Here is a 25,945-nt window from a genome sequence, read left to right on the forward strand (position 1 = left end):
ATAACATAGGAATGGAACCAGCAGTGACTAATGTCTTGTGGTTCCTTCTAGGATAATAAAATGTAATGTCTATGGAGTTTGGCCTGAAAATCATTTCAGCTATTTCAGGAACACGGTCTTGGACAATTTGTTGACACCCTGGCAAAAGAAAGATCATTCAAAAATCAGTAAATCAGTCTTCGAAAAGTGAGGAAGACTGATTTTCTGAAATAAAGACAGCATCACGGATCTGGGGAGAATCTAAGCCTAAAAAAGAGGAAGAAAGGAAAGACCAAATTTGTAGGCTAGGATTTTGAAAGAAGATTGGATGCAAATTTTGTAATTGGAAAATCCTCATTTGTGGGGTGGAGGCGGCCAGTTTCATTTTTGAATTCCTGAAGTGATCTAAAAATGCCTCCCCCTTAATTTGGCTTTTTCCAGGCTTCTCTTTAGGGGCCCACACAGTCTCAGAAGCATTGTCAGTGGCAGAGGGGTAAATTAGCAGCCCTGCACCTCTGAAATTTGCTACATGACCATTCTCCTTCACTTTAGTTGGGTCTAGCATCACTTTAATTCAAGAACAAGTTTGGACTTTGGCAGAATCTTTAGCAATTATTTTATTCTTATCCTAAGACTGTTTCGGCTCCTAAGAATCATGGAATTCCTAGGTTCCAGGAATGGGAAATAACTACATCAGAGACATAATAGAAAGAAATCTATTTTTAAAATGCAAAGCCTAGGTCACTTGAAATTTTTAAAGTGTCAGCATACATATGTATGCTGCTAAGGCAATGAAAATTAAAAATTATCATGTATTTGTAGTAAATTTTAAAAATTTAATAGTATCCCAGTGATATTTTGTTCATAGTTAACTGACAAGGCTGTCTCCAACTTAGTGTACCGGCAACATCTTTAGACAACAAGAGTCAGGGGTAACATGTCATGGTGCTAACCTCAGAGCCACTGAACCAGCAGCAGTCCTTCGGTCATTGCTCATCTCTTGTCTTTTGAAAAGGTGGCTCTTCCATTTAGTGTGGATCTGTTTTTAGTTAATTTCCAGTGAAGGACCGGCAATATTAAGTCTTCTTGCTTGACGCAAATGACCTACCAGGAAAAAAAAAAAGAGAGAGAGATGTTATTAATATTAGATAGAAACACCAAAATCTTACGAAGTCATCTACTGTCTTGGGAAAGATAGAAAAATCCAATTTAACTACTGGCCATCATCAGATGGAAGATTTTCTACAATAAAACTAACAAACACAGCCACAGCAAGTAACCACGATTAGCAGTTGAGCTCTCTGAGAAAGTTAACTAAATAAATTATTGCCCATCATACATTTTAGTGCCAAATGCTCAGACTTTTTGTTTCCCATCAAGAATACTGTCTTTCTTCAGTTATTGTTTTTAATGACATCTCTAAAATGTAGCAACAGCCACAACTCAAACACAAAATGTTACAAGTGAGTTGTTCCTCAAAAAACATACACCCACCATTTGGCAATGGTACTAGAGGGGATTCTCAATTTGTTCAGGCCAATGATTTTTCAAGGCACAGTGTTACTGCATGTATTCTTGCATTCTACAAATTTATTCTACATTGATTTTTTTTTACCAATAGAGTAAAACAGAGTAAAAACTGAACAAATTAAAAATGAAGTGCCTATAATATGAAAGTTGTCATGAAAGGTACTACAGAGGTAGCTAATTGTCATTCCTTGTGATAAAGGACCTTATGAGTTAGCAGAGCTGTTAACACAATATCTGCCTCACTAGAAAGCATATGGTTAGTGCCACAAAGAGAAACTCCAACTGATACACTCAAAGAGAGATGAACAAAAGAACAGAATACTGACCCTTCTTTTGTTCACAACAGCACTGACCAATGAGCAAGATTTCAGTGGACCCCAAGAGCATTCTGAGTGGGACACACTCTGAGCAATCACGTAGCTGCAGGAGAGTACACAGCATATTCTGAGGCTAGCAAGGAAAGTCACTGTAGTTTGTATAGAAGAGTAATAGGAGATAAGCTAGGGACATGTATTGGACATCAGCTCTCTCGAGAAAGGAAACAAAGAATCCAACTCAACTATTGGCTCCCAGAGGAATAAAAAATGCATAAAATTTTGTGATGGGTTACATATAAGGATTCATTCTGGACAAAACCGTCAAGGGAATGAAATTTGTCTTTGGTTCCCACACTCTACTCCCTTCAGTGCCCTAATGCTTTCCTTAATCCTATCTAAATCTATTTGTAGCTCCTCACCTCATAGGTAATTGCAAAATTCTGGCTAACATCTTCAACTGTTACCTTAGAGATGCCGTTGATAGATAAAGATAGATAGATAGATAGATAGATAGATAGATAGATAGATAGATAGATAGATAGATAGATAGATAGATAGTCTAATAGAATAAATGCATTATTAAGAATGAAACAGGAAATTCAAGCATAAATCAGTGGATGAAGAAGAATTAGGGAAGGTATTAATAAGCCTTCCTAGATTCCCCAAATCATTTATTACGTGTAGGGATAAGGTTTACTCTAACAATTACCTGGAGACTTAACCTTTCAGGTAGAATTTATTTTTCTTCCACCTCTATGTAAGTCCTTCTGGGAATAAAATTCTAACTGCGTAGAAGATGAAAAACCTCATTAAGGGAGAAGTTCTCAAGTACCTCGTAAGGGAGACTGGAACATTTACTGCTGGTTGGTTAGCCCACACCCATTATGAACTAACCATCTGCCTTCCATAGAAGCTGGAGCATGTACATTGATGTATCCAGCCTTCCTTGCAGCTGCAGACGCCTATTTCACATTCTTCTGGCCAAAGAGTCTGAAGCAGAAGTCTGCTGGGGAACATTTGGGAAAGTTTTGCGTCACTGATGCAGGGGAGAGAGAGAGAGTTGGCAATGCCACTCCAGGGCTGGAATGTGAAGCTGATAGCTAGAGCAGTAGCAGCTGTGACAATGAAGATAAGGTCTAGAGAACTTCACAAATTCCAGATCTGATATCTTTGAGCTGCTGAATCAACACCAGCTGCCACATATTTCTTCTTCTCTGAGAGAATAAACTTTTTTTTACTCAAGCCATTGTTAGCTGGATTTTCTGTTACTTGTAGCTGAAAGTACTCCTAAGAAAAAGCTGGCATCAATTTTAGGCATGGATCGGAGTCTCTCAGTTTTCACCAAATTATTCAGTAATCAAAGCCTCATATTCTAAGTTGTCCAGACCAGTTCAGAAATATCCACTTCACAATGAAGCATATTTATAAACAAATCATTCGCAAAATTGGGAGAGGGGCAAATAATTATTGAACATCTCCTATTACAGTGTTTTGCTATTACTTTTACATATATTATCTCATAAATTGCATATAGCTTTGAGAGATAAGTTTTTTTATCTTTACCAGACTTTCTTGCTCTCTTATGATGAAGAATCTGAGAGCAAGAAGTGAAGTGATTTTTCCTTACTCTTCTAGGAAGAGGCAGAACCAAGATTCAGACTCACATATGCTTATGCTCTTTTCATCACCGTAATGTCTCCTTCATAATTTTAAATCTCTTGATGCTTTAATTCTTTTTATTTTTTAATTACAACATAGTAGAAATTTTAAAATTATGCGAATCATAAGATCCTTTAAAAATAAAGTAAGATGGAATATCACATAAACTCAGTTTCCAAACTTTAGCCTTTCTTGCTCCAAGTTTCTTATACAAAATCAATATTCTAGTAGCTTTATTTCCAATACAATTGACATTGCCATATAGTTTTCACTATTTCATATCACAAATGGATCACTGATTAATTCAATAAAAATTTGGAGAACATGGTGTGGAAAACTGCCTTTGAGAGTGAAATTTGTGATTCACAGAGCTTCTTTGAGAGCTTAATTTTGAGATGGGGAAACTGAGCTCCAGAGAGTTGGGGTGAATAGCTACAGGTCCTATTGTTACTTCAGGTAAAACTAGGTTACAAGAAGTTTCTTGGCATCTGGTGCAATACTGCTTCCATTAAGCTGTAATTCTGGGTCCTCTGCTTGCTGGCTGTGTACCTTTGGCAAGCTATTTAACCTCTTAAGCTATTTTCCCTCTTCAGTCAAAGGAGATGATAGTAATATGTGCTGTAAGAGCCACTCCTTTTCTCTCTGCAGAACCACCTCTGATTCTGATTGAGTCATCACCCTCTTCCACACAGCTTTAATAGCAACCCCTCCCTCAGGAGGGTAACCTTAGCAGTTTAAATCAAGCTTAGGAAACCATCCTGCTGTCAGTTGACACAGGGGTGAATGGATCTAATTTTGACCATTGATACTTGGGAGGACATCTGCTGAGGGAATAAATCTGCCAGTAAAATCTTAGTACAATCTTAAAAGACATTGCCAAAAAGATGAAGGAAGAAAATTACAGGACAATTTACCTCCTTAGTTTAGACACAAAATTTCTTAACAAACTATTTCACAAGCAAATCCAGCAAGATATAAAAGGAATCATACATCATGACCTAGTGGGGTTTATCCAAGGAATGCAAGACTGGTTGAATCTCTCACAATCAATCAGTGGAATTTACCATATTGACGAAATAAAGGAGTAAGAAATATGTGACAATTTCAGTAATTGCAGAAAAATTGTTTAATGAATTCAGCAGCTACTCATGAAAAAAGCTCTCAGCAATTAAGTATTAAGATGAAATTCCTCAACCTAAAAAGGACAACTATAAAAATTGTACAACTACCATTAAACATAATCATAAAGTTAGTTCTTTCCCCCTAAGACAAGGTGTCCACTTCCGTCACCGCTGAGCATTTATGTAATGCAAAAATACTAATAGGAGAGGAATGAAAGAAAGTAGGCACGTAGACTGGAAAGGAAAAAGCAAAACTGATGCCATTTTCAGATGGCATCACTGGGCAGATAGAAAATCCTAAAGAACCTACAAAACAATTTCTACAACTAATAAATGGATTTAGAAAGGTCATAGAATACAAGATTAAAATATAAAAATCTATTTTATTTTTACATGGCAAGAGAAAATAATTGAAAATAAAATTGTCATATCATTTACAATAGCATCAAATAACATAAAGAATTTAGTAATAAATTTAACAAAAGATGTGCAGAATGTTATCACTGAAAATAAAACAATATTGCCAAAAGAATATAAAGAAGACCAAAATAAATGGAGAAATATGTTCATAGATATTTCTCGATATCATAAAGATATTAATTCTCTTCAAATTAATCTATAAATTCAACGCAATTCCAGTCAAAATGCCAGTAGGGTTTTTGTAGATACTTGAAAGCTGGTTATAAAACATAGGGAACTGCAAAGAACCTAGAATATTCAAAGCAAGCCTGGAAAAAAAGAACAAAATTGGAGGATTTACATTATCTGATTTCAAGAGTTACTACAAATATGCAGTAATAAAAATGATACAGTATTGGCCAAACTACAGAGAGAGAGGTCAATGAAATAAAATAGATTGCTCCAAAATAAACCCACACTTATGTAGACATTCAGTTTTCCACAAAGGTGCCAAAGAAATTCAATAGGGGGAAAGTGTGGCTTTTTAACAAATAGCGCTGGAACAATCGAATCCAAATGCAGGAAAGAAAATCTTGGCTACTTTCTCATGCCACACCTAAAATTAATTAGAATTTGAAAGGAAGACATAGGGTAATGTATTTATTTCTTTGGCTTAAGCAATGGTTTTTCAGAAAGAACCCAGAAAGCAGTGACCCAATGATGTAAGACAGATAACTTAGATTTTACCAAAATGTAAAACTTACGCACAACAAAAGATGCCATTACAAAAATGAGTAGGCTAGCCTAGAGAAAATATTCACAAGGCTGGTGTTTAGACTCCGTAATGAAACCATACACCATTATAATAAAAGGATAAGCAGTCCAATAAAAAAAAAATGGGCAAAATGTTTGAACAGTCACTTTACAAGTAATGCATATAAATGATCAACAGCACATTTAAAAGGTGCTTGACATTATTAGCCAGGAAAGAAATTAAAGTCACAATAAAATAGAGCTATCAGAAAAGCCAAAATTATAAAGACTGGCAATATTAAGTGTTGGCAGAGATGTGGAGCAACTGGAATTTTCTTACACTTTTGTATAATTACTTTGGAAAAAAAGAGGTCTGAAAGTTAATTACAAAACTAAAGATACAGCTACTTGTGACTCCCAGATTTTATTTTATAATGTTACCAGAGTTATCAAAGTCTAGTCTATAAACAGACTTGTAAGTGAATGTTTATAGCAGCTCTATTGATATTTGCCAGAAGTTGGAAATATCCAGATGTCCACCAATGGGAGAATAAATCAACAGAACGTGACTTGTTTATACAATGGAGTGCTACTCAAAAATAAAGGAAAGAGCTATTGATACATGCAACAACAGATTAATCTGAAAAACAGTATACTGAATAAAAGAAACCTTACACAAGAATACGTATTGTATGATTCCATTCTTATGAAATCGTAGAACAGTCAAAACTACTCTGTTGTAGAAAAAAATCAGAGATAGGGATTGGAACAGAGGTAGGGATTAACTGGCAGGAGACATGAGAGAAGTTTCTAGGCTGAGGGTGATGTTCTATATCATGACAGAGGTTTGGGTTACATAGATATAATCATTTGTCAAGACAACAAATGTTCATGCAAAATTTGCACATTTGGTTGTGCAATTATGTCATGAAAGGAAAAAATACTGTAAACAAATGCTTAACTTTAGTTAAAAGTAAGCACGCTGAAGTATTTAGGGGAAAGAGTATTCATGTCTGCTGTTTACTTTGAAATGCATCAAAAAAATAAGACGAACTGGTAGATGAAGAGTAGAATAAACAGATGGATGAATATACAGTAAAGATACTATGATGGTCGACATCACCCCTTGTGTCTAACCTGGATATAAACCAGCATCAGAAAGTTTCGATTAACTTATCACCAAAATCTCTCTTTAATGGAAAAACCTTTCAGGGCTGTGCAATCCAGGAAATGCCTGCCATCGCTCAACCTGTCAGAATCTCCATTTGAGCACAGAGCCATTTACAGTGGTATCTGATGAGAAAGCCAAGATCCCTGACAGTGCACTAGTGAGAGCCTTTCCACAGGACTGTTCTAATAAACAGGCTTCTGGCTCATTGCTGAATGCTGGCTAAAGACAGAACCATCTGGAAAGCAGAGTATAGAATGATCTCTATTTTTCCAAGAATCAAAGGAAGGTGGAACATTTCTGAATGAAACCATGGATGTTATTCATAAAATCTGGGCCACATGAGGTTAGAGGCATATTGATTTCCAGTCTAAGGATAGATTGGCCATCTTTGGCCTTTCAGGAAAATGACCACAGATTAAGATGATGAAGACCAGATGCTACAATTTGAAGCTTCAATTAGAAAACCCTAAAAGGGCTTAATTGGCAGGACAGCCATAACAACTGTGTCTTGCCACAGATTGACGGAAAGATGACAAGTGTTTTAATGTGGTGAAGACAAATCTTGGGTCTAGCTGCTTCTGCACAAATGATCCAGCCAGTCTGAAAAGGTTTAAAGGAATAAAACTTGCCAGTGCTTACCAAGATCCAGAAAGGCCTTAGGTTTGAGCAATTCCCTGTTGGAATTAGGTTTGAGAACAAAAGCTAGTTTTTTTTAAAAGAAGTTTTCTTAGAAGACTTCCTTAATGAGAACATCCATACCTAGTAGGGCTTAGAGAAAGCATAGACGTAGATGTGTCCCTGGCTTGTCTGCAAGGCTTCTGCCTCTCTCTTTCTACCTCTTCCTTCCTTCCTTTTTGAAACCCTTCCCTTCCTACTATCCAAAAGCTTCATCTTCTCCTAATGTCCCAGACTATATATTTATTTTTCACACTAGGCAGTAAGTGACAAGTTACTAATGTTGGACTCTTTGCCTTTACGTAAAAATCTATGAAATGCTTAAGTCAGTGAAATGTATCACTAATGGTTGAATTTAAAGCATCAGGGACAAGTTCGAAAAATATTGGAGTCAAAAAGCATTCCATACATAGTTATTGATTCATAAGACAGTTGTTAATAACCCCCTCTTTGGACATATTTTTGTAAGTTATGATGAGAAATACGATGAAATATGTCAGATTTCCTTCCCTCCAACACTTTACAAATAGAGGAGTTAAGATACGTTCATAAATAGCTACATATTTGATGTAGAGAAAATTATTTTAGTCAGATGATTTAATCAAATGACACAGATCATGTGGTTTTTAAAAGATCATTTTAGGGAAGCCTAAAAGTTCAGGGAATGGGGAGAGAGATTCTACATAAGGTATTTGTTCATGGAAGTCTTCCGGGATGAGGATGACAGTGAGTTGTCTGTGAAGGATTCAACTCAAGATGATGGGAATCAGGAAGACAGTGTGGTGGGGAAAATGCCACGAGCAAAGGGGTAGAGGAAAGGCAGATTTGGAGCATGGGCAAACCCTAAGTCTTAGGGGAGTGATCATCTGAGAGTGTGTGAATGTACACCGGGCATCTGCAGGACAGTCAAGGAAACTGCTGTTTATTACAGTCTCTTCCTTGAATTGGCAAATATATCACAAGCTAAAAGTCCTTGTATTACTCTTCATTCTATTACTTTTCACATAAGACTCTTTGGCAGCCATGGTCTACTAATTCATATATGCCACGTTTAAGCTACATTTTAAAAATAGCAAATACACACGAGGCAAACCAATCATTTGAAAACCTCCTTTCATTTTCTTTTGTTTTCCTTCTTGCTGCAATCAAACACATGCTATACATTGCCTCTGAGGTTACCAGCCCTTTGTTTTATTTCTTTAATAAGGAGAAAAACATTACCCATAACTGCAGTCTCAAAATAATCTCCAGAGATTATCCAATCAACACGTCTGTGTCCAGCGCACTTATTTCATTTCAAAAACACAATAAATAGCACTAGTGATAATTAATAGTCCTACAAATGAGTAACAGATTTGAATAATCTGGTGTTAGCATAATAACTAGAAAATTAACTGAGTTCCTTATTATAATTATTTAGATGGGGATTTTCATGCGCAAGACAAAGATTCAGAAGCTTTGTCTTTTAAACGAACACAGGAATATGTGAAATCATTTTTGAGAGTGTTAGTATTATTCCTCGCTCTGAAGTCTTGTCTAAATCATAGCACGTAGGACCTCTGTAAAGAGAAAGTTCACTCAGATTTTAAAGGACCAAACCTAGGTGGTTTCAGGGTGTTTATATCTTCCTGACCTACACACATGGACACGTCCAGCCAGGAAGGAAGCGGGTTGTGTAGGAGGAAAAAGAGCTTGAACTTGGCCTCGGACACTCACTGTCTGTTTGACCTCTGGCAACTGATCTAATTTCACCAAGCCTCAATTTCCTTGAATGCAAAACAGAGACCCAAATGCCTATCACATGTGTGTGTTGGAGGAGTGGGTGACATAAAGTCTGTAAAGCAGCTGCAGGGAACCCACACAGGCGAGCATTCTGGGAGAAACAATTTTCCGAAGTTGATATAATCAATGCTCACATCTCTGAAGAAGTAACTTACTCGAACCGTCTATTTTCAGGGTGACGCGTGGGTTCTAGGCCCAATGATCCAGCCGTTCCATCAGCCCTCAGCCAATGAGAAGACAGCTGGTGCGTTTCCAGCACATCTCACCACTTGAGATGCAGTATTAACTCCCACTGGACTGTGAGTCACAACCACATGGCCCCATGGCTGCCTGATGCGCTTTCGATGAAAATTTAGAGACTTCTTTTTTTCATTTTTTTGGAAGGGAAAAAAACCGAAAATAACACTGGTAAAAGAATCTTCCTCAGAACATAATTCGAAGCAATCTATTCAGAAGACTTATGAACGGCAGAGTGCCATTTCCTTCTGCCTGGCACTGTGTATTAGCCCACAAATGCGTTAGCTTTATTCCTTCCTTATTCTCACTGAGATAATATTTTTAAATCTATAATAAACATTCAGAAAATTTAAAATCAGAGACACACACAGACACAGGACTTGAAATTTCCAAAAGCTTCTATCTTCTTCACATAAAGATATATTTTCTAACATATGAGGTAGAAACTCCATCTCAAACTTTCTCTTAACGATTTCACTAGATTAATTGGAGCTCTCCATTCCCAGCTGTCAACTGATAACCGAGTCTCACTAAATGTTCGCTTGGTACATTCTACCCATCCTACACTCATATGCTATAAATGTACCAAGACATAGCTGTGTTCGTTCTCAAACCTGTGCATGCCAGTTAAGTCTATTATTATTTTAAATTTAATTAAATATTACAAAAGCCTATAAAGTATAAGAAAATAAAGTTGCTGTTTCTATCAAAGTTGAGTAAAATGCTTTGGAAAGACTCAATCAATAGAAATGACAATAAAAATCACAATTAATTAGGTGGAGGCAGAAAAATATAAACAAATTAGAGGGGACAGTAATCAAAGTCCAGAATTCTGCACTTAGAATATTTTTATTTTTTAAAGTTCTTGCTTCACAGTAAAAAAAAGGAAAACAAAAACTAGAACCTGGACATTGAAACTGATGCACAGCTTGTGTAGTTAAAGGATGGGAAACAACATTGAACTTCAAACAGTAGACACTACGCAAAGAAAAGATCCTAGATCCACAAAAGGAAAAAACTGTATGAAGGTCTATTTATATGTTTTAAGTTAACATAAAATGCACAAGTTAGGTGTGACTTTTTCCAAGTTAACCCACGTCATCAATTAGTCAATTGCAGTTCCAGTGTATCTAATTTTAAAAGCTTCCATCATGTTGGAATATTCTTCAGTGAATTTTTCTCCAATGACCAATCAGTCTTATTTGTTGTCTTCCTTTAACAGGAAACCAAAAACGTGAGGTCTTAACTCTGTAAATGAGCTAAATGGGAATTAACACGTTAACAACTACTTAACAATGAAGTTGTTGTTAATTGTCTGTCTTCAGGGATTGTCCATGAATGGGAAGCCTCTCTTGCTCCCAGTGCCTGCTCTCCCTCTGGGTGGCAGTCTCTCTCCTTTAGTCATCCAAGATTCCTTCGTAACTTAGATGACCATGCATCCATGCATCCTGGTCACAGAGGTCAGTCCTGGTTGAAGCCTGTTGTCCCAACATAATTATTAAAAGCACTGCATTTCTCTTCCCTTAGTATCCCCGTTTGGATGATAAATTATATGAGTTCCATATTCCTATGGTAACTCATACCACCTTGTTCTCTGAATGCTTTAGTCTCTCATCTTCTCTTCCTCCTTTTCCCATTTTGCTTTAAGAAAAAAACATGTATACATACAGTTGCTCAGACATTTATTTCTGGCTTAGAGAAGTAGAACTTATTCAACATTTGCAAAAAGTGGAACTTACTTGGAAGGGAAGATGGATATGTCGCAGAACTCTCCTAGGAATGTATAAATCTACCCAATAATTCATGTTCTTTTTTTTAATTCTTTTGCCTCTCGTGTGAAACAAAAATTGATTGTCATCATTGTTGTCATAAGACCATTCTCCTATTTTATTCCATTGTTGCATTTTTTCATTCTCTTATTCTCCACACTATGATCACCAAAGAAATCTATTCTAATGTCCTTGGTATATGTGCAGAGAAAAAGTTATATCATTGTTTTGTTTGGGGTATTATGTGTGTTGTTGTTTTTATTTCCACAAGTGATGTTCTAAGCTGGATCTCATTCTATTGGGGTTTTTTATTCATTATCTCTGATTATCTATGAAGATCTATGTTTTCATACATGCATCTAAGTCATTGCCTCAGCCACATCATAATACGTAATAATCTTCTTATGAGTTTATTTATGCCTTCTCCTAATGACAGAAAGTTATGTTGCCTCCAATTCCCCACCATCATGTACAGTGCTTCAAAAGACATCCTTATGCACATCCCTTCATGGACAGATGTATTTGTTTCTCTGAAGTTTATGCTGTAAGAGGATTAATGGATCATAGGACATATGCATAATCAGTCTATAGTCACGTCAGTGCACGTAGCTTCCTGTTTCCCTATGTTCTTACCAACACTTGTATCATCCTAATTTGTTACTTTTTACAACCTGGTTCTGAAGTGCTATTAATTTCCCTGATTATAAATTGCTTGTTTGCTTGTTACATTTGTTAGCCATTAGAGTTTCTTCTGTGGATAGTTTATTCAGATTGTGTGCCCATTTTTCTTTTTGGCTCTCTACCTTATTCTTTAAAGAATTCCTTCCAGACATTAATCCTATGCCAATCTCAGTCATTGTAATTATCGCCTCCAAATCTAACATCCATGTTTTACCAAAATAGAATACTTCTCTGCTTAAAATCCCCAACCAGAGTCCATTTCTATTGTTTACATCTAAAATTTTTGACTAAAACTGAGTCCATAATGATATCTTTCATTTCTCTGATGGTCAGAGAAAGCTATTTCCAACAATTGTTATTCTGATTGATGAATGACATAATGTTTATATGGTCTTATGTAAAATATTCTCTACCTTTCCCCATGTTTCTCATAAGAAAAGTCCATAATTGTCTTCCAAATACTCCACATTCTCTGCAAAACTGTCTCAAAATAGCAGTACTTTGTAGAGGACACTGTCTATTTCTCAGCAGTACATTGTACAGAACACTGTCTATTTCTCTAGCTTTGGGGGTTCTACATTCATTGTAAATAACTGAAATTTACATAGAATTGGCTATTATTATTGATTGAAAAAGAAAACAATCAATTAATTAATATCTTTAAGGAGCATATTGGTGGACTAGGAGTTTGAGAGTGTTATTTAAACCAAAAAAAAACCCCATTATTTTGAAATATATTATTACTCTAGAACAAGCTAGAAGAATAATTAGTAATGTCATCTATAAAGAGAGGTATTCAGAACTGAGATTCTGAATTTTGGACCATCTACTTTTCATGGGTCACAGCGTGGCTACCTTGACTACCTCCCTGAAGAATTATGTACTTAGAAGACCCTCCCGGAAGAGACACAACTTTCTCCCAAATCTCATACCCTGGCGTATTAGTCAGGGTTCACCAGAGAAACACAACCAATAGAATGTGTATAATATGTAGTGGGAGGTTTCTTATTTTAAGAAATTGTGTCTTTCCATCATGGAGGCTGGCAAGTCCAAAATCATCAGGAGAAGCCACCAGGCTGGAGACTCAGGAAAAAACAATGCTGTGGTTCAAGTCCAAAGGCCAAGGGCCGAAGAATTCCTTCTTGCTCAGGAGAGGTCAGTCTTCGGTTGTATTTAGATGTGTAATGGATTGGAGAAGCCCAGCCACGTTATCGAGGACAATCTGCGTTACTTAAACTCCACCAATTTAAACATTAACCTCTATCTAAATTTTAAAAAGTTTTTTGTTTTTTTTTAAAAGAGAAAAATCTTAGTATATAAATTCCTACGACTACTTTCAGGATAAATTACTAAAGTATATTATGGAGTCACAATGCCCATCCATTTAGAAAATCATATCGTTTCTTTCAACACTTGGCACACAGTCAATAGACAGATAAGAAAGTTCTTATTACGCTTAGAGGAAGAGCAAGAATAATTCGGGGAGAGCAGCCAAGATGGCGGAGTAGGAGGATGCTCTTAGCTCGCCCTCTAAGAGTGACATCCACGGACCCACCCGTCCACTCAGAGCACCTGCTGAACTTTGACAGAGCATTGCATTCTTCAAAAGACAAATTCACCACAGGTCTGATAAACAAGTTTATACTGCATAGCACAGGGAACTATATTCGATATCTTGCAGTAGCCCATGGTGAAAAAGAATATGAAAATGAACATATGTCTATTCATGAATGACTGAAGCACTGTGTTGTGCACCAGAAATTGACACAGCATGGTAAACTGACTATACTTCAATTTAAAAAAAAGTAAAAAAATAATAATAATAATCAGGGAAAGAGTAATTCAATTTGAAGATGGAGCCTCTTTACTTAAAATAAAGTTTGAAAAACTCAGAAAGGGGCATAATAGTAAATAATATGAAAGAAGAGAGATCTTCAGAAGTGTAGGACGTGACTCCTGACCAGATTAAAGGTTTTTCCACTCACGTAAGGTGAATAAAGTCTGTGTGACAAAGTTTTCACATTTGCTTGTTTAAGTTACCTGGAGGCTGGTGCTGTTGTCTGAAAAGAGAGAATTAAAGAAGCCGCTTACAATGTTCACGACTGACTCAGCAACACATTTTTCCAAAAACGTGTCTGCGTGTTTCCTGTCTGTGGTTGTGTTGCAGACCTGCAGACGAAAAAACAACTCACTATGTTCTATCACATCTTTGAATGATAACTCAATACCGAAACTTTCTGAAAATTTGTCCTTAAATGGTTGTTTACAATATTGCTTCTGCTTTTGAAAGTTGTTTTGAATATAAACATTGCTGCCTAAAAGCCATTAAAATGTTATTCTGCAAAAATATAAAATAAAATAAATGGTAATTGCTTCCAAAAACACCCTCACAAAAACATCAGGAGAATATTTAACCAAATATCTGGGCACCATGGTCCAGCCATTTTGACACAGAAAATTACCAGCACACCAGACCCACTGCCCTGGTCCTTGTTACTTCAGTTCAGAGTTCGATGCAGGCAGTGCCCAAGGTCTGCATGGCTCCCCAGTGGCCAGGCAAAAAGTACAGCGATCCAAAAGATAATTTTCTGGAAAGATCTTAAGACATCTGACAGCAGAGCAGTCAGAGAAAGATGGTTGGAAGTGTTGTTGGGTTCGCTCCCTCTTAAACTTTTATTCTCGTCACTACAACCTCTGCCTCTGTTTCCGTGGTCCCCCGTGTGTTCCTTGAAGAAACTCTATCAGAAGCCTGACTTGAGAATAGAGTGAGACAGAGAGAGACTGGAGCTCCTCTGGGAAGTTGCAGTGGATTGAATCACAGGAACACATCACAAAGCATAGAAATAGGAATTTGCAGAGCAGTGGGGGTTCAGCCAGGGTGCTGGCAAAAAAGAGGTGCATGGCCTGTGGATCATTTAAAAACAGTCATAAAACTGACTAATTTTGTCCACTTTTAATCATCACCATATGCTAGTAATTCTAAACAAGGTCAATGGTATAATACCTTCGCCCACCAGGAAAAGTCCACTCCCACAATCCATCTCTTTGGCCACGACTGTGACAGAGGCTTTTAGAGCATCTGTAAAATAGTCTAACAGCTGTGCCCTTATGTCAACCCCAACGTGAGCAGATGGGAAATTCTCTTCAGTCACAGATCTCATGTTGGGGAAGGGTGTGTGGTGGTGGGGAGAGACACTCACTTTGCTGAAGGTACAAACTAAAGCTCCAGAGGAAAAAAAAGCAAGGAGAACAGAATTCACAGTGCAAAGTAACTTTGTTTCATTTGCTGAAACACCTACATGGGTGTATTTAAGCATGAGTATATATATGTATGTATGTAATCACGTGTATATATTATTACACATATATGAATATACATATTATTGTATGTGCATATATTACATATATATGAACATACATATTATTGCATGTATATATTATTGTATGTGCATATATATTACATACATGATATATTATTGTATGTATATATTGTATGTGCATATATTATTACATATGTATAAATATACATATTATTGCATGTATATATTATTGTACGTGCATATGTATTACATACATATGAATATATATTATTATATGTATATACTGCGTGTGCATATTACATATACTACATGCAATAATTGTAATTTGTATCAGGTATGAATCCGTCTACAAAGTGTGCAATCGTGTATCAAAAAGTCTCATAACACCTAACACGTGCTGGGCACTGATTCGTTCCGGAGGCATGGATTATAACAGTGTACACTATGGAAAAGTGTGAAACAGCAAACCCTCCCTCTTCTTTATTGAGCCTATTAAATCCAATATAAAGGGATGTCCAGTGTCAGGACAGTGTAAACCTATGCTGAGGAAGGAAATGTTTTCCTTTATTGCCTGAAAATTACTACTTAAATGATCTTCCCTGGAAACATCAAGGTCCGTTACCAAGCAGAGTAGAGTCAGTTCTGTTCTCTCCCACCTGAGGGCCTGTCAGAAGAAAAACAGAAAAACCGCATTATCTTTCAACAGCCGCTTCCTTGGTAAGCCCAAGAGGGACTTCAGTTTCACTACACTTAGAAGGATTCAGGTTATTTTTTTCTCCAATCTTTTATGGGAGAAAGAGAGAGGGAGGCAGAGAAAAAACAGTTGCATGTGAAGAGAGGCAGTGGTGGATTCTTCCCGTTACACACACAGACACATGTGATTCGTACTGAGGGACGAACAGACCCCAGAGGATGTTTCTGGCACGTGTCCCAGTCATAGTCATTGAGACTTAGCATTACAAGGTCACATTCATTCCTGATACATTTATTTGATAAAATATTCCCCTTATGACGTAGAGAATGGAATATACCTTAACTGAACATTTAATGTTGTTTATTTTTTCCCCCAAAGCCGGAAAGACTTTCTCTCAGTTTGATTCAACTGACACATCAAAGAATACGGTTTTGAATTGCTCCAAAAGGGGAAAAAAAACAGACACAAAATAAGAAAACCATGCAAGCCACTGATGATAATTAGCTGAACTATGCAAAGATGATCTCTGTTAGCAGTTACTTTCCCCAAGACTGAAAAGCTCGACAGAAAGATGCCCCTATGATTAAAAATGACACTGGTTGGGACACTCAGGCTGCTCTCCAAGTTCTGCCTTGTTAGGATCCTTTCAAATTGTGAGAGAGCTCAGATAATTCTGGACCACGCAGGACCCAAACATGAGTGCTATGTTATACTCCACAATATTTTTAACTGTTCCTCTCTTTCAGATGCCTTTGAGTGATTTAAGAGGTGCTCCCTGAATTATATGCAAACTAAATAGCAGAGTAGTGTAACCACCAGTGATTACCCAAAGCGTGGATCAAATTCAAAACCATTAAAGAAAAAAAGAGGAGAATGAAGAGTGTGTGCCTCTGTTTGTCGGGGCATTCTAATGGCTGGAGACACAGTGATCACTGCCCTTATATGTAAAACTCAGTGCTAAGTGACCATTGTAATTTACTGGGCAACCAGAGGCGATATGATCTGATGCTTTTCCTCCATATTAAAAGAGCAAGAGTCTCTCTATCAATTCATGAAACAAATATTTTGTCGTAGATTTGGGGCTCACTCATATTCAGTAAAAAGTGGAGGACTGCCAAGAAGGGGAAATTCTGCGCATATGTTAGAAATACAGCCGAAGGATTCTTCAATAAGTATCTCTTCTGTGATCAACTTTAAACAAAACATCATGATCCTTTGTGACACCAAGATTTCAGGAAAGCCACATAAGCAGTCAGAGAATGGAAACCGTTCAGTGATAGCCGTGATGGTTAATTTTAGATGTTAACCTAACTGGGTCATGGGAAGCCCAGATATTTGGCCAACATCATTCCAGTTGTGTCTCTGAGAGTGTTTGGAATGAGATTAACATTTAAATGGGCAGACTGAGTAAAGCAGAGTGCTCTCTCTATTGGGGGCAGGCTTCATGCCGTCAGCTGAAGGCCTGGGTGGAACAAAAAGGCTGGCGCTGCTCTGAGTAAGGAGAATTTCTCATGCCTGACTGGCTTTGGATTACAACATCGACTCTTCCCTGCCTTCAGACTTGAACTTGACATCAGCTCTTCCTGGGTCTCGAGCCCGTTGGCCTTTGGAACTAGAATGACACGGTCAGCTCTTCTGGGCCCCTGGCCTTTAGACCAGGACTGGAGCTGCCCATAAGCTCTGTTAGGTCTCCAGCTCACCAGCTCACCCTGATGCAGAGCTCTGGACATCGCAGCTTCCAGAATCCTTGATGATAAACAGATGAATACATACACCCATAAGTAAGCAAGTAAATAAACACAGACACACAGACACACACGTACATCCTACTGATTCTGTTTCTCTGAAAACCCTGACTGATGCAATGCCCAAGGGGGTTTTTCTTAAACAGGCAGGAATTAACTTTACCCTTCCTTCTGTCCTTCCTCTCTTTCTCCAATAAAGAATGTGGACATTTACAGTTAATCCCCAAAATATTCACTGAAAAGTTTATTGGATTAACTGAAACTCATTGATATTGGAAACCGTAAACTGAAGGGTTTATCTGCTGGCTGCTTTAGATTTTATTAAATTTCTATCTGGGTTTTCTATTCTATTTCATTAATCTATTCATCTATCTACACCACCCTATTTTCAAAATATGTGGTTTTATATTATATACCGCTCTCTTTTAATTATTGAGATTTTGTGAGTTTTAATATGTCTCCCCTCCCTTTTCTATTGCTCCTTTTCCAACTTCCTCCTTTGCTCCTATTATTCTTTTATACTTGAGGTGTAAGTTATATATCAACATGCATCGATCTTAAATGAATAGCTTGATGAGTCTTAAGTATGCTACACAGGAATCCCATTTCAACATACAATGTTGTCTTTTGATTTGTTTATTTGTTTTATTTTGTTTTGAGACATGACACCCTTATGCTTTTGAAATTTCCTATCCAAGCATAAAGTTTATTTTCCCACGTGATCAAGTCACTTTTTTGTGTCATTGCATGGAAGGTCACCAACTGAGCATCTTCACTGTTTTGATGGTGCAAAATCAACTTCCACTGTGTTAAGCCACTAAGAATTTGGAGGTTATTTGTTACAGAAGTTAGCTGTGCTGACCAATACAGTTAGACTTAAGGCCAGGTTTGGTTCGTACTTTGTTGTCTTATTGTGCCGTGTTGTATTTGGCCACAAGACCCTGGTACACCGAGTGCTATTAACAGTCGTGTGTACGACTTGTCAGCATAAGTGAATTTCCACAAAGCACCGCTAGGTGTCCTCTACTGGTAATTTTCACTGAGCTGCTAAAGGACAGATTGAAACTCTTTTTTTTCCTATTCCCACGTCCCTTTAGCTATGCTGGCCAAACTCATCTTAAGTTGAATCAGGACTCCACCCTCCTGCCATCATTGCTAAAACATAGACAGATTCATTGGGAAAATGAGAACTGTTTTTTCTTTATTTTGAAAAACATTGTTAAATAGATCATTCTCCCCAGGAGCAAAAGTGTCGCCTTTATCACATTACAAAGACTAACCCAGGACCAGAGACAGGTTGACGATTCATCTGAAAGTTGTTTAAGAACAGATTTGGAAGAGACAATTGATACTCTACCGCTCCCTCATCCCCCATCTGTGTTCTCTAGCACCATAGCACAGCAGGAAAATGGTAAAAGCACCACCACGGTCAGCCCTGAAGAAGAGAAAAAATTACCGAGCAAAGGCATCTTGGAAAAGAGTAGCAGACGTCACATCTCTTGACTTTATGTACATGCTTGGAGGGAGACATTGGAACTGACTGAAGGTCACCTTAAATGCCGTGGGTTAAGCCGCCCCATTCCCTCTGGCATCAATATTCCTATATGGACAAGAAGAAAATAAGCATGAAGGCAAGGAGACCAGACCAAAGCCTGCTGAGCTAGAAGAGAGAAGACTTGATGGGTTCTGGAACTCGGACGGTGGCAATGCGCACGAGACAGGGAGACAGATTTGAGAGGCATAAAAAAAGATAAAATATGTAAGATTTGGCAGCCACTGGGTATTTTGGGTGAAAGAGGGAGAGATGTCTAGAAAATACCCAGAGTTCCAGATATAATGGTGTCTCTTCCTGAGGTAAGAAAAACTGAGGAAGGAAAAGAATTGTGGCACAAGGAATGTGTTTTCACTTCTTAACATGTTAATTTTGATGTGTGAGGGACATCCAAGTGAAAACATCAAATGGACTGAAATCATTCTGAAGATTTTTGGTTCAAGAAGAGGGAGTCACTGAATTTTTCCTCTTCTCCATTCCCTCCAACTCCACCAAAAACAAACCAAAAAAACTAGAGGGAAAATAATCTATCTTCAGTGAAACATGGAAAAGGATACAGCCACAAGCCACAAACAGGAGCCATATCTACCAAATACTTGAGCTCTAGACTAAGATGAGAGAAGAGAGCCAGGACAGCCAAGGCTTGCCTCCTAGTATCCAGACCAGGATAGCTAATTTCATGTTACCAGCACCCTAAACATTCCTTTGATTAACATGTTGACCTCTGTGGGTATAAGGAAGGAAGAAAGGAGGAAGGAAGGAAGGAAGGAAGGAAGGAAGGAAGGAAGGAAGGAAGGAAGGAAGGAAAAAGAAAGAGAGAAAGAAAGAAAGAAAGGGAGGAAGGAAGGAAGGAAGAGAGAGAGAAAGGAAAGGAAACAATGGACCCCAAATGGAGTCACTTGTGCTAAGCCCCAGGACATCAAAACCAAGACAACCAAAGCAGTTTCAACCTTTCCTGGAAGTAGAATTTTAAATCAATCTGGCAGGAATTTCCTGTTCAACACTAGTGAAGTAATTTAGTTGATAAGACCCCTGCCTTCCCTTCCCTGAGGAAGGATAACCTTGCCTAAAACAATCTTTTCCTTTGCTAATAACCTCCTTGTCACAACCTGTTTCTGCCTGGAAAAGCCTTCCATTTGTACAGCTTCTCAGAGGGCCTTTCTCCTTGCCTGAGTCATGGATCGCTGAGTAAAGCCAATTAGATATTCACTTACTTAATTTTTTTTTTTTAACAGGAGTCCATAAGAAAGGAAGTATGTCCTTACAGAGACACAGAATGACACCTCAGAATGCAGGGAAGATGCCGCATGACAAATCATGCTGACTCACCACGTGTGTGCTCTGCGGGTGAGGGAAGGGTGAATGTGGGTGTACGTGTCTGTTTGTGTGAGAGGAAAGAGGAGGAGAGGGGAGAGGAAAAGATTCACAATATACCATTAGAGCTAAGGGACACCTCTGGAGATGAAGAGGGTTGAAAGAAGGAGAGGAAGCTGTTATAGCCAGACTGCAACAAAGCTTGTGGATTAAAAGACTTTGCTGGTATCATAACATATCTATGCAGCATCTTCTTTATCCATTCATCTCTTGCTGTGCACTTAGGATGCTTCCATATCTTGGCAACTATAAATAATGTTGCTGTTAATAGCGGGGTACATGTATCTGTTTGAATTAATTCTTATTTTGTGGTTGGCTTTATTCCTTTGATAACTATGTAAATTTAAAAAGCTAAAGCTCTAAACGTTCTTAGAAACAAGGAACAGTACATATATGTAAATTTTTAAAAATATGTGCAGTATATTATGTATAAGTATTTACATGCAATATATTGTATATGTGCAGTCAAATTGTAACAATGCTACCTAATAAAACTGAAAAAGAAAAAAAGAAAAAAGACTTTGCTGGTATCCTCAATCCTCCTAACTTCATTATTTATTACTATAATTAATTAAACTAGTTAATTATAGCAAGTGGCTGGCTTCCATTTGAAGATAAGTAAGAGGTTAATGGGCTACATATAAGCAAAAGGCAGATAAAAAGCCTACTCCACCCAAAAGAAATAGAGGATTTGGCCAAGAAAGTAGATACAGAGTGATTCTCCACATGATAGGGAAACTTTGTGATCTCTGTTTAGAAGAGACAACTTGAATGAGATAGTATTTGTCATAGATATTTGCTGGTTTTGCTTCCTGGCACCTACTTCCCCTTCTTTTAATAGCAGTAGTCACCTCCCCATCACACAACCAAAATGCTTTGAAAGAAAATGACTCCACTCTCATCTCTAGGGGTAATATTGAGCCATAGTGACAGATTCAGGGATGGAACTGTGACCTAAATTAGTCACCTCATAATGAAGCCATAATTTATGTGCAACATTTGAGTTAAAAAAAAAAATTTTTTTTACTCTTTTATTTCCATGTGAATGAAAAAATTAAGTTCTGAACGTTGCTGGTAGCCATTTAATTACCACAAGAGGAGCTCTTGCCTAGGAATGGCGCCAATACCAACAAAGTTGAGTTGCAAAGTTGAGAGACAAAGGGAGCAAAGGAAAGAAAGATAGTAAGTCCTGAACATGCAGTTCTGACCCTGAATAAACTCATTTCCTGGTCTCCTTGAGAGCCAATCAGTTTTCTTTTATAATTTAAGACATTTGAACAAGAGTTACTTATTTCCTGTTGTGGAAACATTTCTAATTGAGACACAAGAGATTAAGAAAAGATATTTAATAGTAACAGACAACATTTATTGGTGCTTGTTTTGTGCCAGGCACAATATTAAGCACCTATGTAAAGTATCTTATTTAAATATCAGAGCAAGCCTAAATAATAGGTACTATTATTATCTCCACTTTGTAAATGAGATAACTGAGTGAGCCAAATGAAATAATTTTTGTTCCTAAAGTCACAGAGCTAGTAAGAAATAGAGCAATAATTTGAACCAAGCAAACCTAACTCCAAAGCTATTCTTAAACAGCAGCTGGAGTTTTTTCTGCAAAAGATCATTTACACAATATAAGAACGTAAGTGGGTCACAGTAAACTATGTCAATCTTTTTCTGTTCAATTTGTTTGGTTGGCATCTTCCTGAATCCTGCTAATATGGAGTTTGGATCTCCTGATTATCTTCCATATTTGCCATCTTTTTTTTTTTTTATAAAAATGCTTATATCCATGTTCTTTTCCAATTAATTTTGTGAGATTCCTTCAAAGTATTTTATTGATATTTACTAAATTTATTAAAATTTTGGTTGCTCTGTAATGTTTTCTGTTTATTTCTTCTTTTTCTGGCCTTTCACCTCTTTATTCATAGATGACATGATCACCCATGTGCAAAATGCTAAGAAATCTGTGAAAAAGATCCTAGAATTACCAAAGTCAATGAATACAAAGTTAATACACAGAAGTCAATTATATTTCAAGATATCAAAAAAAAGTAACATTTGGAAATTACTATTTGAAAGACAATATCATTTGCAACAGCACCAAACAATATAAAATAATAGAGATAAATTAAAGAAAATACAATTTACCCTTGAACAACATGGGTTTGAACTGCATGGATCCACTTTCACATGGACTTTTTTCAATAAACAAATACTACATTATTGCAAGATCCATGGTTGAATCTGTGGAGGCAGAACTGAGGGTGTAGAGGCTTTCTTTAAAGTTATACATAGAGTTTTTACTGTGAGGGGGTCAGTACCCTTAACCCCTCATTATTCAAGTGTCAAGCATATGTGTACGATTTGTACACTGAAGACTACGAAACATTGCTGACAGAAATTAAAGAAGTCCTTTAAAACGTAGAGATATACCATGTTTATGGATTAAAAGATTCAATAGTATAAAGAAATCAGTTCTTCCTAAATTAGTCTATAGATGTAACAGAATTCCAAACAAAATTTTCCAGGGCTTTTTTTGTAGAAATTATCCAACAAAATTGGAAGACTTACATTAACTAACTTCAATATTTACTATAAAGCTACAATGAATAACACTGAAATCCTGACATACAGATATAAACCATGCAGTAAAATGCAAAATCCAGAAATAAAATCACAAATATATAATAAATATATTTTCAACAAAAATACCAAGGAATTCAATGAGGAAAAGGATAAGCTTTTCAGTAAATCATTAAGAATACCTGATATACACATATAATCAAGTGAATCTCAACCTTAACCTTACACCAAATACAAAAATGTATATGAATTAGATCACATAATTATATGTAAGAACTAGTACTATAAAACTTCTAGAAGAAAATACAGGGAAAAAAGTCTTTGTGAACTTGAAATTGGCCAGATTACTAATCTTGGCATGGATTTCTTAAACCACATACACACACATACTAAGCCATAAAAGAAAAAATTGATAAATTGTACTTTATTTAAATTAAAACTTCTACCCTTTTAAAGTAATATTATAGAAATGAAGAGATAGATAGCTCCAGCTTGGGAGAAATATTGCAATATATTTATCTGAAAATTGACTAGTATACAGAAAATATAAAGAACTCCTATCACTCAACAATAAAAAGTCAAATAAGGTAAGTTTTTTGATAGGCAAAAGATTTGAACAGACACTTTATCAAAGACATAGAAATAGTAAATAAGTGCATGAGAAAATAAGTGGCATCATCTTTAGGAAAATTCCAATTAAAACTACAATAAGATATCACTATACCCACTAACATGTCAAAAATTAAATAGATTGACAACACCCAGTGTTGACAAAAATATGGAGCAACTAAACTCACTTTTTCATTGTTGATGGAAATGCCAAATGACAAAGACAATTTTAAAAAGAGTTTGGAAGCTTTCTAAAGTGTATACATACAATTCCAATAAAACACAGAAATTTAAACAAGGAAAAAAATGCGCATACTCACAAAATTTATATGGCAATGTAAAGGACAAAAACTGAAAGTAAACAAAATGTCAATCAAATGGATAAACAAAGTGTGGTATATTCATGAAGTGAAACAACACTCCACAATTAAAAGAAATGTACTATTATACATACATCAACATGGATAAATCTCAAAAGCATTATGCTAAGTAAAAGAAGCCAGACATGAAAGACTATATACTATATAATTCCACTCATATACAATGTTGAAAAGACAAATCTAGAGTAACAGAAACCACATTACTGACTGCCAGGCGCCTGGAACGAGGGGAGGGGATTTACTACAAAGGGGCATGAGAAAACGTTGAGGGGGCAATAGAAACGTTCTATACATCATGATTACTTGTATATGTCATTACACAGCTGTATATATTTGTTAAAACTCATTAAACTTTACATTAAAAATTGCAGGATTTTATCATATGTAAGTTATACATATAATAAGGCTGATTTTTTAAACCATTAGACATGTAAAGATGTTGATTATTTTAAATGACTATTGGAATCTCTAGACAAAAGAAATCTATTGATTGAAAAAAAAAAAAGTCATACAAGAGCAGAAATCAAGACGGCAGAGTAGGAGGACGCTGAGCTCACGTCCCCCCAGGAATAGATCAAAAATACATTTACATGTGGAAACAACCGGAAACAACTTGGAGACTGGCAGAAAGGCTTTTCTACGCCAAGGCCATAATGAAAGATCTATGCAGAGCCTGGTAGGAAAGGAGGAGAGGGGATCTGGTCAGGACCTGCACTGCTAGCAAGGGATGCAGAAGAGGAGGGGGATTTCACGGGCTCAGGAATCCTTCCTGGGGAGCAAGGGGTTTGAGCCATGTATCAGGCATCCCAGCCCTGGGGTCTGACGCTGGGAAGATGAGTCCACTTACCTGGTTTGAAAGTCAGTGGGACTTGCCCGAAGGCTATAAGAAATTGAGACTCCACTCTTAACACACACTTGGTTACAGTGCAGTGGCAACAGATTGAAAACTGCCTGGGGCCCTGGCCAGGTTGCCAGGAGCCCCTGAGTGCACACCCCAGCCTGCACCAGGCACCAGCTCCAGCCCCTAAGGATCTATGCTGCTTTCCACTAAGGTACAGGCTGCCTTTGCCAAGAAGAATGCTCACACTCCGAGGGAATGGAACAAGCTCAGGCCTGACCCTGCCTCTGACAAGGGTGAAGGCAGCCATTGCCAGTGCACATGCTCCTTCCCACATTTAGGAGTGGAAATTAGCTCCAAGGGTGGAGACTGGCATTGCCAGCAGGAGATAAAATAGCTCAGCAGTGAGTCACCAACCCCTCCAGCCCTGACCCAACCTCTACCCAAGCATGCACAACACAGAAAAAGTAAAATCAGCGTGGAAGTACAGCCCCAAGCCCTCAGGCCCCTGCCACTACTCCAGCCAAGGCAGAGGGACCCATCACAAACACAGGAGTAAACCAATTCCTTCAAGGCTTCTGGTCCAACAGCTTGGGTCCTGCTCCTGCCCCCAATAAGGCAATGACTGCCACTGAGCACAAGAGAGGCCCAGCTAACACTTGACTTTGCCTGTAGCTCCTCCATCACCAGTCCTACAACTCACCAAGGTAATGGCTTCCAGCACACTCCAGGGGAAGGTATAAACCACAATCACTCAGATCCAGCTCTCTAACA

The 25,945-nt window shown here is 37.3% G+C and overlaps 1 protein-coding gene across 3 annotated transcripts; it reads right to left on the reverse strand.

The window, feature by feature from the left end:
• Positions 1 to 290: 290 nt before the first annotated feature.
• Positions 291 to 25,945, reverse strand: LOC141575921 (inositol 1,4,5-trisphosphate-gated calcium channel ITPR1-like). 3 transcript variants are annotated; one of them, XM_074357543.1, is made up of 5 exons: positions 25,181 to 25,945; positions 19,289 to 19,432; positions 16,016 to 16,057; positions 14,114 to 14,242; positions 291 to 1,083 (listed from the first exon to the last, which is right to left on the reverse strand). In XM_074357543.1, the coding sequence occupies exons 2-5, from the start codon at positions 19,361 to 19,363 to the stop codon at positions 973 to 975; spliced, it is 357 nt and encodes a 118-aa protein (XP_074213644.1). In that variant the 5' UTR covers positions 19,364 to 19,432; positions 25,181 to 25,945; the 3' UTR covers positions 291 to 972. The 3 variants fall into 3 exon arrangements, 2 of the variants coding, with proteins under 2 accessions (XP_074213644.1, XP_074213645.1); XM_074357544.1 differs by lacking the exon at positions 291 to 1,083 and adding an exon at positions 10,464 to 11,264 and having other exon boundaries at positions 25,181 to 25,930; XR_012504020.1 differs by lacking the exon at positions 291 to 1,083 and having other exon boundaries at positions 10,464 to 14,242; positions 16,016 to 17,833.

This window comes from Camelus bactrianus, chromosome 34, assembly GCF_048773025.1.
Source record: "Camelus bactrianus isolate YW-2024 breed Bactrian camel chromosome 34, ASM4877302v1, whole genome shotgun sequence".
NCBI lineage: Eukaryota > Metazoa > Chordata > Mammalia > Artiodactyla > Camelidae > Camelus > Camelus bactrianus.

Bases quoted from the DNA above. Each gene is read 5' to 3' on its own strand.
- LOC141575921 (XM_074357543.1), bottom strand. From the start codon at position 19,363: ATGTCTCCCTCCAAGCATGTACATAAAGTCAAGAGATGTGACGTCTGC. The intron at 14,243-16,015 runs GTAACGGACCTT...TTTCGTCTGCAG, and splicing joins AACTGACTCTACTCTGCTTG to GTCTGCAACACAACCACAGA. The intron at 1,084-14,113 runs GTAACTTAAACA...TTTTCCTGGTAG, and splicing joins ACAACAGCACCAGCCTCCAG to GTCATTTGCGTCAAGCAAGA.